We start from the raw sequence: 18,109 nt of genomic DNA on the forward strand, positions 1-18,109 counted from the left end.
AAAGCTTTCTTTCAGTGCCTGAGCGCTGAGAATACTTCAGTTCTTGTCATTTATTTCATCTATATACCTTACGGGGATTAACGGATTGAGCACAGAGTCCTCCTCTTAGAACTGTCCTGGCTCACTAAAGGTGGAGGCGAGCAGGGTTCAAACGAACACCATCCAGCTGGGCGAACCAAAGGTGAAATGTCAAACCTAAAACGTCAAAAGGACATGAGGACTGATCGTTGTGCAATACCCAGTCATGGGTACAATCTATTCATGAGGTGCGCCCCTACTCAGTTCGGAAGGTGTGTGTGTGTGTGTGTGTGTGTGTGTGGGGGGGGGTGGGTGGGTGGGTGGGGGTTAAGGTGCAAAGACAAGGTGATCTCTGACAGGCCAGCTGCCCTTTATGTCCCCCTCAAAGGTCTGTGCTTCCCCGGCCCCGCCGGGCTACAGATACACCCGTCTCAGGTCCCCAGGTGAAGTTATGGTGTTACACTGTGGACAAAGCTTCTTAGCCCCCTAGAAGACAAAACACAGCCATGCGTGACTGCTTGACAGAAATACCATGCTCTTTAGCTTTAGCGTTATCTGACAGGATTTCTTCACGTTTTTCTTTATTCTTACCAGTGTGCGGAGCCAGCACTCCTCACAGTGGACGTGCCAGCACTGGATGGAGGTGAGGGGTGTAGAATATGTGTCCTATAGAGACAGACAGACAGACAGACAGACAGACAGACAGACAGACAGACAGACAGACAGACAGACAGACAGACAGACAGACAGACAGACAGACAGACAGACAGACAGACAGACAGACAGACAGACAGACAGACAGACAGACAGACAGACAGACAGACAGACAGACAGACAGACAGTATTGGATTACAGTGCTACACAGTGCTACACATTCCACATTCTGTCCTGTTCCCGCTCTGATTAAATGGGAGACAGCTGTCACTAGATGGCGCTAAGTGTCTGTATCTGCTCTATTAGTGCCGCTTGAGAGGATGGATGAGTGGATGGATGAGTTAAGTGGCTAGGATGGATGAAACAGCTACCCCTTGACTTTTTGCACGTTGTTACGTTACAGCCTTATTCTAAAATGAAAATGAATTAAATAGTTTTCCCTCCCGTCATCAATCTACACACAATACCCCATAACGACAAAGCAAAAACTGGGTTTTAGATTTGTTTAAAATGTATAAAAAATGAAACAACATCACATATTCAGACCTTTACTCAATACTTTGTTGAAGTGCATTTGGCAGCGATTACAGCCTCAAGTGTTCTTGGGTATGACGCTACAACCTTGGCACGCCTGTATTTGGGGAGTTTCTCCCATTCACTGCAGATCCTCTCAATCTCTGTCAGATTGGATGGGGGAGCGTTGCTACACAGCTACTTTCAGGTCTCTCCAGAGATGTTCGATCGCGTTCAAGTGCAGGCTCTGGCTGGGCTACTCAAAGACATTCAGAGACTTGTCCTGAGCCAGTCCTGCGTTTTCTTGGCTGTGTGCTTAGGTTTGTTGTCCTGTTGGAAGGTGAACCTTCGCCCCAGTCTGAGGTCCTGAGCACTGTAGAGTAAGGTTTTCATCAAGGATCTCTCTGTACTTTGCTCCATTCATCTTTCCCTAGATCCCGACTAGTCTCCCAGTCCCTGATGCTGAAAAACATCGCCACAGCATGATGCTGCCACCACCATGCTTCACAGTAGGGATGATGCCAAGTCTTCTCCAGACGTGACGCTTGGCATTCAGGACAAAGAGTTCAATCTTGGTTTCATCAGACCAGAGAATCTTGTTTCTCATGGTCTGAGAGTCCTTTAGGTGCATTTTGTCAAACTCCAAGTAGGCTGTCATGTGCCTTTTACTGAGGAGTGGCTTCCATCTGGTCACTCTACCATAAATGCCTGATAGGTGGAGAGCTGCAGAGATGGTTGTCCTTCTCGATGGTTCTCCCATCTCCACAGAAGAACTCTGGAGCTCTGTCAGAGTGACCACCGGGTTCTTGGTCACCTACCTGATCAAGGCCCATCTCCCCCGATTGCTCAGGTTGGCCGGGCGGCCAGTTCTAGGAAGAGTCTTGGTGGTTCCAAACTTCTTCCATTTAAGAATGATGGAGGCCACTGTGTTCTTGGGAACCTTCAATGCTGCAGAACATTTTCACAACCCTTCCCCAGACCTGTGCCTCGACACAATCCTGTGTCGGAGCTCTACGGACAATTCCTTTGACCTCATGGCTTGGCTTTTGCTCTGACATGCATTGTCAACTTTGGGACCTTATATAGATAGGTGTGTGCCTTTCCAATCAATTGAATTTACCACAGGTGTACTCCAATCAATTTGTATAAACATCTCAAGGATGATCAATGGAAACAGAATGCACCGGAGCTCAATTTCGAGTCGCATAGCAAAGGGTCTGAATACTTACGTAATATAAGGTAAGAAAATATATATATATTTGCAAAAATATCAAATAACCTGTTTTCGCTTCATCATTATGGGGTCTTGTGTATAGATTGGTGAATCCATTTTAGAATAAATCTGTAATGTAACAAAATGTAGAAAAAGTCAGGGGTCTGAATACTTATGCACTGTAGCTGTGATACCTTCCTCAAAAGTCCGGATTAAATCAATTGTTCAATTGGAATGTGCTTACTTTGGGTCTCATAGTGTGTTTAATTAGTTCAACGGAAGGTTATCAGGATACAAGTCAGTGCTTCTGTTGAACTAGATTCCTCCCAGTGCTGCTATCCTAAACTAGTCTGGTCCCAGACGCCTTTGTGCTCTTATCCAACTCAATTGTTCATTGTCAAGATAAACAATGATAATGAGTAACAAGGAGTTGGCATGACAGCACAAACAGGCTGGGATTCAGGCCATACACTCACCATACAGATGAGACATTTGTATCTGTCTCCTCTGGACATCTGCTTCTCTAGGTCTCGTATCCGGGTTTTTAGTGCATCGAGCGTCGTGAGTGCCGAATCCTCAGAGACCCTGAACACACACACACACACACACACACACACACACACACACACACACACACACACACACACACACACACACACACACACACACACACACACACACACACACACACATATTCAGTGAGAGAGAGGAAGGGAGTGAGGGGGACAGGAGAAGAAGAGGCCAGAGTCATTTATAAATCGAAGACGGATGAAATGATTAGCTGGTATACATGTACACAGAGCATGAATTTTAGGAGCAGTCACATTGCCAGCATTCACTGTCTCATTTATCATGGGAAGAGAAAGCAGTGCTGAGAGAGAGGGAGGGCAAGTACCACACACAGGCAAACTCACATTCATACACACTCAGTCACCACCAGTCTTTCTCTATGAGTTGAGCTTGATTTATAGATGAGCTTAGGGAAAAGACAAAGTTTAGGTTGGGATTTTTGGGACGGTTTACAGCACCACGTAGTTAATGGTAATGTGGAACATTTTCACAATTTAATTTTCAGAACTTACATCTCTATGTCACAGTTTTTACAGGTCCTGTGTACGGAGGTAATGCTGTTGTCCAGTTTGTTGCGCTCTCCGTTGCTGGTGGATGGACATCCTGTAGCAAAAGAGGACTATCATTTTAAATTGGGACATCGCCAATCATTACAGTTTTTCTCAATCACGTACAAGCATATTTTTTTGAACAACGCTGTTGATATTCAAAACAGAGTCCACAAAGACACAGAACTCTGTGGCCTTTTGCGAAACAGTAAAAGCATTTTATAAATGTGGTTGCCTTCTCAAAACAGAAACACATTGATCAAAACGAAATTCTACCATCAACATTGCAAGCGCATTCATCAAAAGAACACGACTGCCTGCTAAAAAAAATATTACCGCATCCATAGCTACTTTAACTCTCGAGTCCAAGCAGAGGAAACAGAAAGGTAGTCTGTGATTTAGAAATCCCAGTAGATCAACACATTTCCCGGGCAGTCAGCAAATCCTCATAGACAGAAGTAAAACTATCCAAAGGTGCATGATTATGGGCAATTACACTCCTTTTATATGCAGGAATCGACCCGGTTGCTTCCTGGTTGCTAAAATTCTAATAGTTCGCCTAATTTCTGGTTATGTGACAAAACAAGCAGTCATTGTATAGAGTATAATCGTCCCATCTAAACCAAGAAATATTGTATTTTTTAGCTATTTGAAAGTCAAAAAATGTGAACTAAAGAACGGGACGCATAGAAATAGCGAACATTGAACATTGAACACGCTTCTTAGACTTGCTTTCAATGACAATGAGAGATCTATAACTCTCGCTTCTATGTGAATTTGGTCGGGCCGCCCCAAAAACGTACACATTGTAGCTCTAACGGCGAATTTTGCATTCACTGCTGACATTTTGTATTTAATGGTTTGCAAAAGGTGGTCTAAGATATGCAAGTCGGGGAACCAAGGCAAGAAAATGATCAAAAGTTGTGTAAATGTATTTGAGCATTTGATCATTGCTGTTCGGCTTTCGATACATTTCAACACAGATCCAAAAATTGCTTGTACACTACTGAGAAAAAAGTGTATTATCCAACTAATGAAGTACTACACATGAGCTCATTCGAAACACCACATGTACGGATACCGTAGCTGTTCTCACCCTCATTTGTCCATTTTGAATGGTCCAGAGTTCCAACACTGAGAAACAAAAGTCGGATCGTATTTAGAACTAACAAGACAGTTCATGCAGATAATAATAATAACAACACAAAAAAACGAGGCATTGTTGTGTGACGATGGGAACATAGAAACAGGCCATGGAAGTACCGCCCGTGGCGGTGCGTACTTTAAAACAGCCCCCCTCGGTGCTTTCCTCTCCTCCACCTCCCTGGGCTCCCGTTGTGAACAGGGGATGATGTCTGCCTCTGTATATCTGGATCACCAGGCTAAGGAAACATAAACATGCAGTGGGAACAACAGAAATATACATGGTCGAATGGATGTTCCGACTGAGGGGAATATGAACTCTTTATGTGGTGTCCTGCATTTCTCACCGTAGGTTTATTTCTTCTTTCTATGTCTGACTGTTCTGCTGCATTCAACAAAGGCACATTTGTTCCCTTGTTGAATTGTTTGTTCTGTGTGCAACAATGTTAACTTCTTCAATGCTGCCACACTCTCGTCGATCGTGTGGGATTTCGGGGGATTGGTCAATTAGAAGGATACTGTGCTCTTCCGTAGTCCACGGTGTCGTCTCCATCAACGTCCAGGTCAGCATCACTGTCACCACGGCCCTCATTAGATGTGCTGCTGCTCACAAATACCGACCCTGAGGAGAGCCTCATTATTATCTCCATCCCAAATGGCACTCTATTTCCTATATGGCGCACTACTTTTGCACTGTAAAGGGAACCGGGTGCCATTTGGGACATACCCTCTCTGGCATCCTCACTTTCACCTAGCACATTCTCACACGGTAGACAGTGTCATGTTGACTATTGAGTGCTAAGAGCAGATGTTCAGGGCCAATGAGAGGTGAGACGTTTTTGCCTGTCTAAGGCCATTGAAAGGTGACACTTGAAAACCCCATTTTCAGGAGTAAATTATGAAAACTTCAAAATGGGTGGAGTGTTTCATAACATTTCTCCATGTCACCTACAGTATCTCCCCTTTTCTGCAACAAGGGTCCAAGAATTCCGGGAACGTTCCCAAAATTCCATGGTTTTCCAGACATCCTGGTTGGAAGAGTCCTGGAATTAGGAGGGGAATATGATTTCTGGAATACCTGGAAATGTTGGAACCCTATCTGCAACCCATATGCTCAGGTTAGAGCTCTCTTAGATAAGGGAGCACAAATTCAGCCTTATAGATACTGCAGCATAATCTGGACTGAAAGGTCCAGTGTCTTTCTCAACGCCACCCAGTCACATGATCCACCCCACTGTACCAGACCCAAGACCCAGTCAGAGGGTCACCCAGTTACCTTTAAACCCCCCCAGCATGGAGGTCATCTGTAACCTCCTCCGCTCCCTCCACTGCTCCCCCTCTCCTCCCAGGTCGACCAAAATGTCCTGGAAAGACACACACACACACACACGGGACATGTATGCATTGATGAAGCCACGCAGCCAGACACATACACACAAACTCACAGACACACACACACACACACCGTTTTGTTTTTGCCTAACGCAAATGCATATCTCACAGCCCTTGGATGTCACTGATGTATCTCCTAGGGGTAACCTAAGGTACAGCAGAAACATGGCCACGCTGAGGGGTAGTGGGCAGTAAACAATATCAGGGGTTTAAGCACAGATGGGCACACCGCTCTTTTAACCTGTTTCAGGACCAATTCACCTGCCCTATCCGTCACCAATCTTTCAGTACGGTATACAATATGACGGCTGCCAAGGAATAGCTAGGCTTGCTGTCGCGTAGGTTAGCATTTTTATCATGAATCTTGTTCTGGAGGCAGCTCTGCAGTGGTCACTAGCTGGCACAGTCACAAAGTCATAAAATCAGATTTAAAACCTGTCACAGATCCCCCCGGAACATTCATTACGCACACCTGGACCCTATTCCCACTGATTGTATTTGTATACAAACTCAGCAAAAGAAGAAACGTCCTCTCACAGTCAACTGCGTTTATTTTCAGCAAACGTAACATGTGTAAATATTTGTATGAACATAACAAGATTCAACAACTGAGACATAAACTGAACAAGTTCCACAGACATGTGACTAACAGAAATGGAATAATGTGTCCATGAACAAATGGGGTGTCAAAATCAAAAGTAACAGTCAGTATCTGGTGTGGCCACCAGCTGCATTAAGTACTGCAGTGCATCTCCTCATGAACTGCACCAGATTTGTCAGTTCTTGCTGTGAGATGGTACCCCACTCTTCCACCAAGACACCTGCAAGTTCCCGGACATTTCTGGGGGGAATGGCACTAGCCCTCACCCTCCAATCCAACAGGCCCCAGACGTGCTCAATGGGATTGAGATCCGGGCTCTTCGCTGGCCATGGCAGAACACTGACATTCCTGTCTTGCAGGAAATCACTCACAGAAGAAGCAGTATGACTGGTGGCATTGTCATGCTGGGGGGTCATGTCAGGATGAGCCTGCAGGAAGGGTACCACATGAGGGAGGAGGATGTCTTCCCTGTAACGCACAGCATTGAGATTGCCTGCAATGACAACAAGCTCAGTCCGATGATGCTGTGACACACCACCCCAGACCATGATGGACCTTCCCCCTCCAAATTGATCCCGCTCCAGAGTACAGGCCCCGGTGTAACGCTCATTCATTCGACGATAAACGCGAATCCAACCATCACCCCTGGTGAGACAAAACCGTGACTCATCAGTGAACAGCACTTTTTGCCAGTCCTGTCTGGTCCAATCGCTGGATTTGTGCCGATAGGCGACGTTGTTGCCGGTGATGTCTGGTGAGGACCTGCCTTACAACAGGCCTACAAGCCCTCAATCCAGCCTCTCTCAGCCTATTGCGGACAGTCTGAGCACTGATGGAGGGATAGTTCGTTCCTGGTGTAACTCGGGCATTTGTTGTTGCCATCCTGTACCTGTCCCGCTGATGTGATGTTCAGATGTACAGATGATCCTGTGCAGGTGTTGTTACACGTGGTCTTCCACTGTGAGGATGATCAGCTGTCCGTCCTGTCTCCTTGTAGCACTGTCTTAGGCATCCTGAAAAGGACGTTTCTTTTTTTGCTGAGTTTATGTGCCCTTTGGTTTCCATTGGGCTATCGATTATTGTTACAATGTCCGTTGGTGCGTGTGAGTACCTGTGCTGTGTGTTTTGGGCTTTGGTGCCCTTGTGAATTGTGCAGATGATTACGGTCTCATCCCGTGTGTTAATCATTGTGCGCGTGTGTTATTTGTTCATGGTACACCTCGCTCTTTTGTTTGGGTTTCAACCCTGTCTTTTTGTTACGTGTTTGCCTGGTATTCGTCCCCGTGCTTTGGCACGCCGTAATTTTGGGTATAATTTTTCCAAAATATTACGCATTCCTGCGCCTGTCTCCCGAATCATTCATGCCAACCTTACAAAACCAAACCCTAACCTTAACCACACTGCTAACCCTAATGGCTAACCCTACCAAAAGACACAAAAAAACATGAATTTTTACAATATAGCTAATTTTGACTTTGCAGCTGGCCTATCTAAGGGGAAATTGCTCAGTTTTGCATCCAGGACAACACTCACGACAATATATTTCTACTTGCTACTGTCGCCTACAATACAATGCCAGTTACTATTTAAGAATATACCTGAACTTCGTCAGCTTTCCTCCTCTTCAGCTTGCCGATCCTGACTGAAAGAGCACCCACACAGACAGACATGCAGAAAGGGTTAACTAGAATATGTCCGTAGAGCTAAGTATTAGAAATTGGCTGCACAACTCCTTATTTGGAGTGAATGAGCAACACATGGTACAGTAAACACCCAAATGAAGGAGGTAAAGTAGAGAGGTATTGCTTCTGCTTTCTAACAATGGGGGTAAACATAAAAGATGCTCCTAATAATAAATATAGACTGGAATACAGACAAATACATGCACAAGCACGCAACACACAGTCTTGTATAACTAACTTTGTGGGGACACACAATGCAGCCCCATTCAAAATCCCATTTTCCCTATCCCCTAATCCTAAACCTAATCCTAATTCTAACCCTAACACTAATTCTAACCTTAACTCTAAACCCCCTAGAAATAGAATTTGACATAGTGGGGACTAACAAAATATCCCCAGTTGGTCAACATTTTTGTTTGTTTACTATTCTTGTGGGGACTTCTGGTCCCCACAAGTATAGTTAAATACGTCCACCCACCCACCCACACACCACACGCACGCACACACACACACCCTATCCCACCCCCACACACTCAATGACACACACAATAAGAAACATAACACAGTAGAACAACAACTGTGGACTCCCTTTTTTTTATTGTTTTCTTAACTGCAGATTGCCTATGGGGACATTAACTTTTAGTAGAGTGTAATTTCAGTAGGATGACAGTAGCCACCAGGGACAGAGAGCCACTAACCATGACCCACCCGGATAATGAGGGTTAAGGAGATGGTAATAGATGAGGGCCTTGGATGTGTCCCAAATGGCAAACTATTCCCTTTATGGTGCACTACTTTGGACCAGGGCCAATGAGGATCTGGTCAAAAGTAGCACACTATATAGGGAATAGGGTGCCATTTGGGAGCCATTTGGGGCGCAGCTCTTGTCAAACGGACAAAAAAAGACAGGCTGATTAACTAACAGCTAGAAGAGGCCAATCTTCTCCCTAACGTCTCTTTAGAAACTCATTATACTGTACTGTATAATCTGTCATTAAAGCTAGTAGACCTCAACAAAGCCAACTGAGACCTATTCACGCTGGAGAGGAAGAGGAAAGGTAGGTTTCTCTACTGGATACTGGACAAACCATGAAGAAGTAAGTAACTAGTTTCAGAAGTAACTAAGTAAGTAACTAAGTTTCAGAAGTAACTACTTATACACATGTACTGCACAGCGAAGATATGGCGAACAATCAGCAGACTACACGCTACAATGTGGAAATAATTTGCTCTTGTCTAAAAAATGTTATGTGTTTATGGTTGAAAAATCGAGTCTGTTTCCCAAAATGTCTAATTTTTTTTTTTTTTTTTTAAGTCTGTGAGTCTAGTCTGTGAGAATAGTTCTCAATATAATTATTAGGATATAAAGTCGGCCATATTGTGGCTCATGCCTCTTACCAGTTTGTGTGCTGTCTGGGGTTAGGGGAGTTTCGTTGTGGAGATGAAATGGGGTGGGTTTGGCGTAGCACATGCACCAGCGGAGGTAATCGACTGTTAACATATCATGAGGTGAAAGGTCAAGGGGTTAACAGATCCTCTGCTCGTGTTGGTGCTAGGTCAAAAAGTTACAGTTCTCTTAGTGACAGTTGTAGGTACAGTCAGACTGGTTGCTCAGTTGCCCCCAGTTCAATGCCTCTTCTAACAATCTCCATAAATATATCCTACCCGATGATTGGCCTTTTGAGTATAATTTTGCAGCCAAATACCCCGTTGCAAAAGCAGTAACCCAACTACCCCACCCATCTGAACCAACAACAGCTCTTCTTTGAAATCATAATTATTTCTGACCACATACCATTCAGTCTTGTATGTCTGTTGGTCCTCACACGAAGAAACGTCTGTGGAATAAGAAGAGAAGATAAATCTACTCACAAAAGAACTGTCAAGTGTGTGTGTGTGTAGGGAAGCACCTACCTGGTATCTGTCTGAGTGGGGGTCTTCAGGTGGGCAGGGGGGAGAGGCGGGAGATCCCCCCTCACGTTTAATGTGCAGAGATAGTGAGAGGGACTGCGGACAAAGCGCAGAGTCAAAGAAAGGTGTGTGTGTATGTGTGTATATGTGTGTGTGCGTGTGCGCGCGTGTGTGTGTGTGTGTGTGCGCGCGCGTACGTGTGCGCGTGTGCGTGTGTGTGTGTGTGTGTGTGCGTGTGCGCGTGTGTGTGTGCGTGTCAGTGCACGTTTTTTGCATATTTTGTTATATTACAGCCTTATTCTAAAATAGACTACATCATTTTTCCCCTCATCAATCTACACACAATACCCCATAATGCCAAAGCGAAAACAGGTTTTTAGACTTTTCTGCAAATGTATAACATGTTTTTTAACTGAAATACTGAAATATGTATTCAAACCCTTTGCTATGAGACTTCGAAATTGAGCTCATGTGCATCCTTGATTGGAGTCCACCTGTGGTAAATTCAATTGATTGGACATGATTTAGAAAGGAACACACCTGCCTATGTAAGGTTCCACAGTTGACACTGCATGTCAGAGCAAAAATCAACCCAGGAATTGTCTGTAGAGTTCTGACACAGGATTGTTTCGAGGCACAGATCTGGGGAAGGGTACCAAAACAATTCTGCAGCAATGAAGATCCCCAAGAACACAGTAGCCTCCATCATTCTTAAATGGAAGAAGTTTGGAACCACCAAGACATCCTAGAGCTGGTCGCCTGGCCTGAGCACTGAAACTGAGCAATCAGGGGAGAAGGGCCTTGGTGAGGGAGGAGCTCTGACAGAGCTCTCGAGTTCCTCTGTGGAGATGGAAGAAACTTCCAGAAGGACAACCATCTCTGTAGCACTCCGCCAATCAGGCCGTTATGGTAGAGTGACCACATGGAAGCCACTCCTCAGTAAAAGGCACATAACAGCCCACTTGGAGTTTGCCAAAAGGCACCAAAGACTCTCAGACCATGAGAAACAAGATTCTCTGGTCTGATGAAACCAAGATTGAACTCTTTGGCCTGAATGCCAAACGTCACGTCTGGAGGAAACCTGGCACCAACTCCACGGTGAAGCATGGTGGTGGCAGCATCATGCTGTGGGGATATTTTTCAGCATCAGGGACTGGGAGGATCAAGGGATAGATGAACGGAGAAAAGTACAGTGAGATCCTTGATGAAAACCTGCTCCACAATGCTCAGGACCTCAGACTGGGGGCGAAGGTTCACCTTACCAACAGGAAAATGACCCAACGCACACAGCCAAGACAACGCAGGAGTGGCTTCGGGACAAGTCTCTGAATGTCCTTAAGTGGCACAGCCAGAACCCGCACTTGAACCCAATCTATCATCTCTGGAGAGACCTGAAAATAGCTGTGCAGCGACGCTCCCCATCCAACCTGACAGAGCTTGAGAGGATCTGCAGAGAAGAATGGGAGAAACTCCCCAAATACAGCTTGCAGCGTCATACCCAAGAAGACTTGAGGACTTGAGGCTGTAATCGCTGCCAACGATACTACAACGAAGTACTATTTAAAGTGTCTGAAAACTTTTGTAAATGTGATTTAAAAAAAAAAATTAAACCTGTTTTTCCTTTGTCGTTATGGGGTATTATGTGTGAGGAAAAAACAACAATTTAATCAATTTTAGAATAAGACTGTAACGTAACAAAATGTGCAAGAAGTCAAGGGGTGACCATAAGTGCATGTATTTACCTTTGAAGCCCCTAATGGATTGTCCCTCTGCACTGAATTAATACTGTCAAAAGGAAGATAGAAAGAACATTTAAAGGGTGCCCAGACAGGAAACAAATGCTACAATATTGAACATTGACACTGTTTATTGTTGCTTATTTTCCATGCCAGGGTACCGATAGCCTATCTAATGTCCAAGGTTCACATACATGCGCACACAACACACAACACACGCACACACACCTAGTACCCAAGGGCCATGTTTAATTTGAAGCCATTATTGTCCTCAGCACGGTTGTTAAGCAGATTTGGCAAGTAATGTCTTTATTGGACAAATCGTTCTTATGGCCTAAGCAAGTAGTGTGTGTGTGTGTGTGTGTGTGTGTGTGTGTGTGTGTGTGTGTGTGTGTGTGTGTGTGTGTGTGTGTGTGTGTGTGTGTGTGTGTGTGCGTGCGTGCGTGCGTGTGCGTGCGCATGTTAGCTGATTATGGGCATTGAGAGCAGGCATTATAGAGGCATTATATTGGCCTAGCTGTAGGAAGTGTCGCCTGGGGCAGGAGGGCCGTTATGAAATATGCTGAGAAAAATGAGGCACCTTGTAAACATTACACGCCAGTGACAAAGGAGACAGGAAATATGATGGAGGGGCCCTCCAGCTATCTGTAAATATTAATAATCACAACCACATCTGGAAGCACTAAACGAGAGAGAGAGAGAGAGAGAGAGAGGATAAAGAATAAAAGAAAGACACCGGGAAAGAAAGACGGGAGGTGAAAAGAAAGAAAACGATCAACTACAGTATGTAGTAAAGACCAATCGAGTACACGTATGTGCAGTCTTCTGTATGCCTACCTGATTTGTAACTGTGTCAGTCTGCCCATCTCCTGCTCCATGTGCTCCTGTAGCTCACCTGGTCGTAACACAGCATGGCACACAGGACACACTGGGGCCTGGGAGTCATACAGGATGTTCCCCTTACCTACTGACACAGAGAGGGGAGGAAAGGCGGAGGGAGGAGGCAAGAGTACGTCATTCGAATATTCGGTGTCAAATCACATTCAGGTTTAACACACACACGTGCTCAAAAACGCTAGTGCTCACACACACACACACACACACACACACACCGCCCCCCACACACTCACCCTGTCAGTGAGCCTACATCATAGGCTGTCAATGGGAACATTAGCCCGGCCCACCCGGCCCATTGGTTTTCACTGATGGTATATGGCCATAAGCAGCCAGCTGGGAAGGGAGTTATACTATATCAACATTTTACCAGGTAAATGAGGTGTTTTACTCCTGAGAGCCATTAATCACATGTAGAAAGGTATGGCCATCTCTCTGCATCATATTTCCCTCTACACCTCGACACAACCAGACTGGAGAAGGCCATAACATAGCCATTACAGAGGGAATATACAGTACGGTCAATAGCAACGGCATGAATAAAAACAAAGGCCCTCATACAGTAGGCCGACTTATCACCATTTCACATTTACATAATTCAGCAGAGGTTCTTATCCGGAGCCAATTACAGTGGTGAGGGTTAAACATTTTCATACTGGTCTCCCATGGGAATTGAACTCACAAACCCTGGCATGCTCCACCAAGTGAGCCATACAGATGTTCAACCCGAGAGCCTATTAGGGGCCTGCAGCATGTATAGTCACCTATCTGCTTCCCTCAGGAACCTATTACACAACACATCAGCGACACTCATAAGGACAAAATACATGACATGTGGCATGCTGGGAGCAGGTTGGCGTCCCCTCTGACATCAGCTGAGCTACGAGTGCCTAATGAGGACCCAAATAGGGAAAAAATGGTTGCTGAATAAAACATGGCCGCAAATAGCAACAAAAAAAACACTCAGTGTCCTTGGGAAAGTGACAGGTCATTCTGTGTTCCTCGCGCCTTTTTTGCATCCCTCGCGGAAGCCTAAATGAGTTTTCCCGACACGCATCGAGCGTTGCCGGGCTTTCAGCGCTCCCCGGCCCGGAACACGCAGGCATTAGTAAACAATGAAATCTCGGGGCTGAAATTGAATTTATAACCACATTACCTGGTGAGATAAGCGTCTCTGAATGGCGCCATGATAAGAGGAATGGGATTTGATTTTCAGGTGGTTTATTGTCCCCGTTTTTGTAGACTCTCCCTCCCCATCCTCCCTCCACCATATCCTGTCGACTCTTGTCTGCACCAGGCAACCTCCATGTTAGGGATGGTTTCCCAGCCCTGATTGAAGCTATATCTGTCCTAAAAAGCACTTTAATGACCAAGACTTAATTATGGCGCGCGTGTGTGTGTGTGTGTGTGTGTGTGTGTGTGTGTGTGTGTGTGTGTGTGTGTGTGTGTGTGTGTGCATGCGTGCACATTCGTGGCATCAACATCACAACCATCCTGTACACATGCTTCCTCCCCCTCCTTTCCCACATCTCTCCCTCCCATAGCTGCGGGAAGTAGCTAAAACAAATATATGACAAAAAAAAAATATATATTTTATATTTTGTCTAGTTCTGTATTACTGGACCGATATAGTCATCTGTAGTGCTGGCAAAAATGTAATTGTGCACCATCATAGGTGAAAAAAATCTTAGAACCCCCAACCCCAAACATCTTCCTGCGGCTACACCCCCTCCCATTCCCCCTTCCCCCTCCCAGAAAAATGTGTCAGCATCAGTCAGCCTCACTGCTGAGCCTGGGAGGGGGGTCTCAGACACATAACAAGGGGGCAGTAAACTAGCCTATGTGGCTAGCTAGCTATCTCCCCATTTAACAGGAGCTGATGGATTCCCTCTCTGTCTGGAAAGCTGCCCCCCCCAGGCTGCCAAATATGTGTAGCACTCTCATTTGTTCTGCTCTTTGTTCAGCGGTGGTCCCATCCCTCACTAGAGAGGCTGATGGTTAGGCCAGTGGTTAGGCTACACTGTCTCTGTTTCTGAGGGCAAACACATGCATGGTGGCATCATGGTTAGGCTACCTCCTAGGTTACATTCTGAAGCCTTTGACTCTACAATGATATCCATACAGTTGTAGAGGTACTGTACCGCTAACTTACGTTGTGGCCTGTCAGAGGAAATGGTTTGTTGCAACAACAAAAAACAGAGAATGTCAGAAGGAACAACAGTTCACAGCAAGTCACTTCCTAACACTCCTGTAATATAATATAATGCCATTTAGCAGACGCTTTAATCGAAACCGATTTATAGACATGCGTGCATTCTTTTTTTGAACGTACGGATGGTACCGGGAATCGAAACCGCTATCCTAGCGTTGCGAGTTTCATGCTCTCCCGGCTCCTATGGTAACATCTTTTGTATCTATAGTAGTAATCCCATTTTCAAATCTCAAAATCAATCAAGATTCAGGAAATAGTCTTTCTGTTATGGTTTGTTGTTGTCAGGAGGAAATCATATGGACGACAGAGCAGTATGACTGCATGTCAGCACAAAATAAATACAATCTATATCTTATCTTCCAAGGCCTTTCACAGGAGTCACCTGTGAGAGGAATGTTCTGTAGAAATACTGCATTGAGTTTGTGTCTAATCCCCTCACAATTAAATTACAATGAATAGGAACCCTCATATGGTCCGTGAAGTACAATGTATTTCAATACACTAATGCTCTATTTGAGGGAAATCATATTTGATGTCAGACAGATGTCAGACAGAACTGTTGTTATTGCAGGTTATAGGATCCTGGAAACACAGTGCTTAAAGTCATAGGCCTGCTGTATGTATAGGACATCAATTCTATCCCATATAGCCACACCACCAACACAGAGAGATCAGACAGCCACACACACATACACACACGCACGCACGCACGCACGCACGCACGCACGCACGCACGCACGCACGCACGCACGCACGCACGCACGCACACACACACACACACACACACACACACACACACACACACACACACACACACACACACACACACACACACACACACACACACACACACACCCAAACACACACCCACACATCCCTAAAAAGACCATAGTCACCCTGTGGGCTGTGGTAATCGCTGATGCCAGCGCCCATATGACGGGTGCCACTACCGTAGAGACACACGTAGCTGAGATGGCTGACGTGACCTTTACAGAATGCCACATGTCATCAGGGCTTGATGTCACCCTGTGACATTAGGCCAGGGCATGAACAAGGCTATTTGGACATGTTGTAAAGAATAACCCGCAGTGACAAAATCTGGAGGTGTGGTATAACTATGATTGACAGACATGGGCAATGGTCAAGATTGGATCGTTTTGAATGGCTGGGATATGGTACAGGCAAGCCTCCAGAAAGAACAAAAAAAAGAGGATGATTTGTGTGCCTACGTCTTGCTGTATGCCAGTTTCAAGATGTCGTGCTCGTTCATCACTCAGCTCAGAAAGGAAGGCTGGAAATCAAGGCTAGCTGTATGCCTATCTGGTATGATAAAACATTGACACCGCGCCCTAACTACCATCATCAGACCCAAAAACAATTAGTTTCCCTTTCCACTTTAACGTCATAATAAGCACAGGCTCTATTATGTGTAATCAGTGGGTAGATTGCAGAGGCTTGTGGGGGCTGTAGTTGGCAAGCGTTCAGAGGAGACCTGAGTCATAAAAGTAATTGGCTCCCACCACACCTGTGCCCCGCCCCTTCCTGTCTCCCACGATAACCTGCTTCCCATTAAAAACATCACATCAAAAATATTACAGGATATTACTCAGCGCTTTTCTTCCTACCTGGAACACACTTCCTACCTACGTCCCAAATGGCACCCTATTCCCTATGTAGTGCCTATGGGTCCCTATGGATCATGGCCAAACGTAGTACACTATGTAGGGAATAGGGTGCCATTTGGGATGCCGCAAGGCTCTCTGAAGTAAATGGCGGAGGGAAATGGGCTGCCGTTTGTTTTTATTGGGGAAATAATGGCCTATTGAGAGGTAGGCTATTTAACGAGTGACATAATAGGCCATGTACTGTAGCTGCTAACACATATGCTGAGAGCCATTTCCCATTTCCTGTGGTTTTCAAAAGGTTGGTAGGTTTTTTTTTCCATAATTTTTATTCATCCCAGAATTCCCCAGGTATACAATAAAAAATAAAAGCAAATGTGATGTTGAGAAATACTCTTGTCTAACAGTTTTTACTGGTCAATTACCGTAATACACACATCCTCTGGTTCCCAAATGGCACACTATTCCCTATTAAGTGCAATACTTTTGACCAGAGCCCTAAGGGCCATGGTTCCCAGTTTCACCTCACGCCACCCAATCCATTGTGTATAATGTCTTCAAGATACCGCACCACCACCACCATCCTTACCGCCACTCCCTCATTGCCTTTAATCAATGTCTCATTAGGACTGTAATGATTAGTCATTGACTAATAAGGGCTGTATTAACTCATTGTTGATGGGTCTTATGTCTACATTGTACATTAGAAGTACAGATGGAGGACAGCACTGTAATTCCCAGTAGGGCAGGGGTTCTCGAACTTTTTGGGGCCGGGGGAACCCTTTTGTAATAGGAAATTCATCAGGGACCCCCCTCATAATCAGAAAACAACTTGAGTGAGATATAAATAGGATACAATAAGTTTGACTTTGACTTTGGCAGTGCTTGGCCGAACGAACAGAGTCTTGAGACCTGCGAAGGAGCATTTTGTCGTTTTCAAGCTAATTTCCTGCAATTCTACACATTTTGTCACGGGGAAGAGAGTTTTGTTGGTGCAGCTTTAATGCAAAAATCCTGCTATTGTACACAATTTGTCATGAGGCAGGGAGGGAAAAAAATGGAATTTTAAAGCTTGAATGACAGTGCAATTATGTTACATTTTAAATGGAATTTCAGAAGCATTGAGTTGACAAATGTATAATTGGTGGAGCATAGCCGCGGGAGGTAGGGGTTCTGAGGGTGCAGCACCCTCTGAAAAATCTGAATTTTAAAAATATATTAATTACAAAAATAGCAGTCAAAAGATTGGATGCACCTACTCATTCCAGGGTTCTTTTTCATTTTTTACTGTTTTCTACATTGCAGAATAATAGTGAAGAAATCAAAACTATGAAATAACCAAAAAAGTGTTGACTTCTTAGGGATAGCCCGTTTTTTTCAATTTTCACCTAAATGAAATG

The 18,109-nt window shown here is 44.9% G+C and overlaps 1 protein-coding gene across 2 annotated transcripts in view; it reads right to left on the minus strand.

Annotated features, from left to right (window-relative positions):
- Positions 1–324: 324 nt before the first annotated feature.
- Positions 325–18,109, minus strand: part of LOC112251536 (E3 ubiquitin-protein ligase RNF220-like) — a 44,943-nt gene continuing 27,158 nt past the window's right edge. The window contains exons 3-16 of one of the 2 annotated variants that reach the window (XM_042321964.1): positions 12,819–12,945; positions 11,988–12,030; positions 10,249–10,341; positions 10,130–10,172; positions 9,733–9,825; positions 8,251–8,294; positions 5,936–6,023; positions 5,179–5,281; positions 4,799–4,885; positions 4,613–4,650; positions 3,481–3,571; positions 2,875–2,983; positions 610–684; positions 325–504 (exon numbers count right to left, since the gene is read on the minus strand). In XM_042321964.1, coding sequence (XP_042177898.1) covers positions 433–504; positions 610–684; positions 2,875–2,983; positions 3,481–3,571; positions 4,613–4,650; positions 4,799–4,885; positions 5,179–5,281; positions 5,936–6,023; positions 8,251–8,294; positions 9,733–9,825; positions 10,130–10,172; positions 10,249–10,341; positions 11,988–12,030; positions 12,819–12,945 — 1,106 coding nt within the window. In that variant the 3' untranslated portion in view covers positions 325–432. The remainder of the gene's footprint in view (positions 505–609; positions 685–2,874; positions 2,984–3,480; positions 3,572–4,612; positions 4,651–4,798; positions 4,886–5,178; positions 5,282–5,935; positions 6,024–8,250; positions 8,295–9,732; positions 9,826–10,129; positions 10,173–10,248; positions 10,342–11,987; positions 12,031–12,818; positions 12,946–18,109) is intronic. The other variant, XM_042321965.1, reaches the window with a different exon arrangement.

Source organism: Oncorhynchus tshawytscha, linkage group LG05, assembly GCF_018296145.1.
Source record: "Oncorhynchus tshawytscha isolate Ot180627B linkage group LG05, Otsh_v2.0, whole genome shotgun sequence".
NCBI lineage: Eukaryota > Metazoa > Chordata > Actinopteri > Salmoniformes > Salmonidae > Oncorhynchus > Oncorhynchus tshawytscha.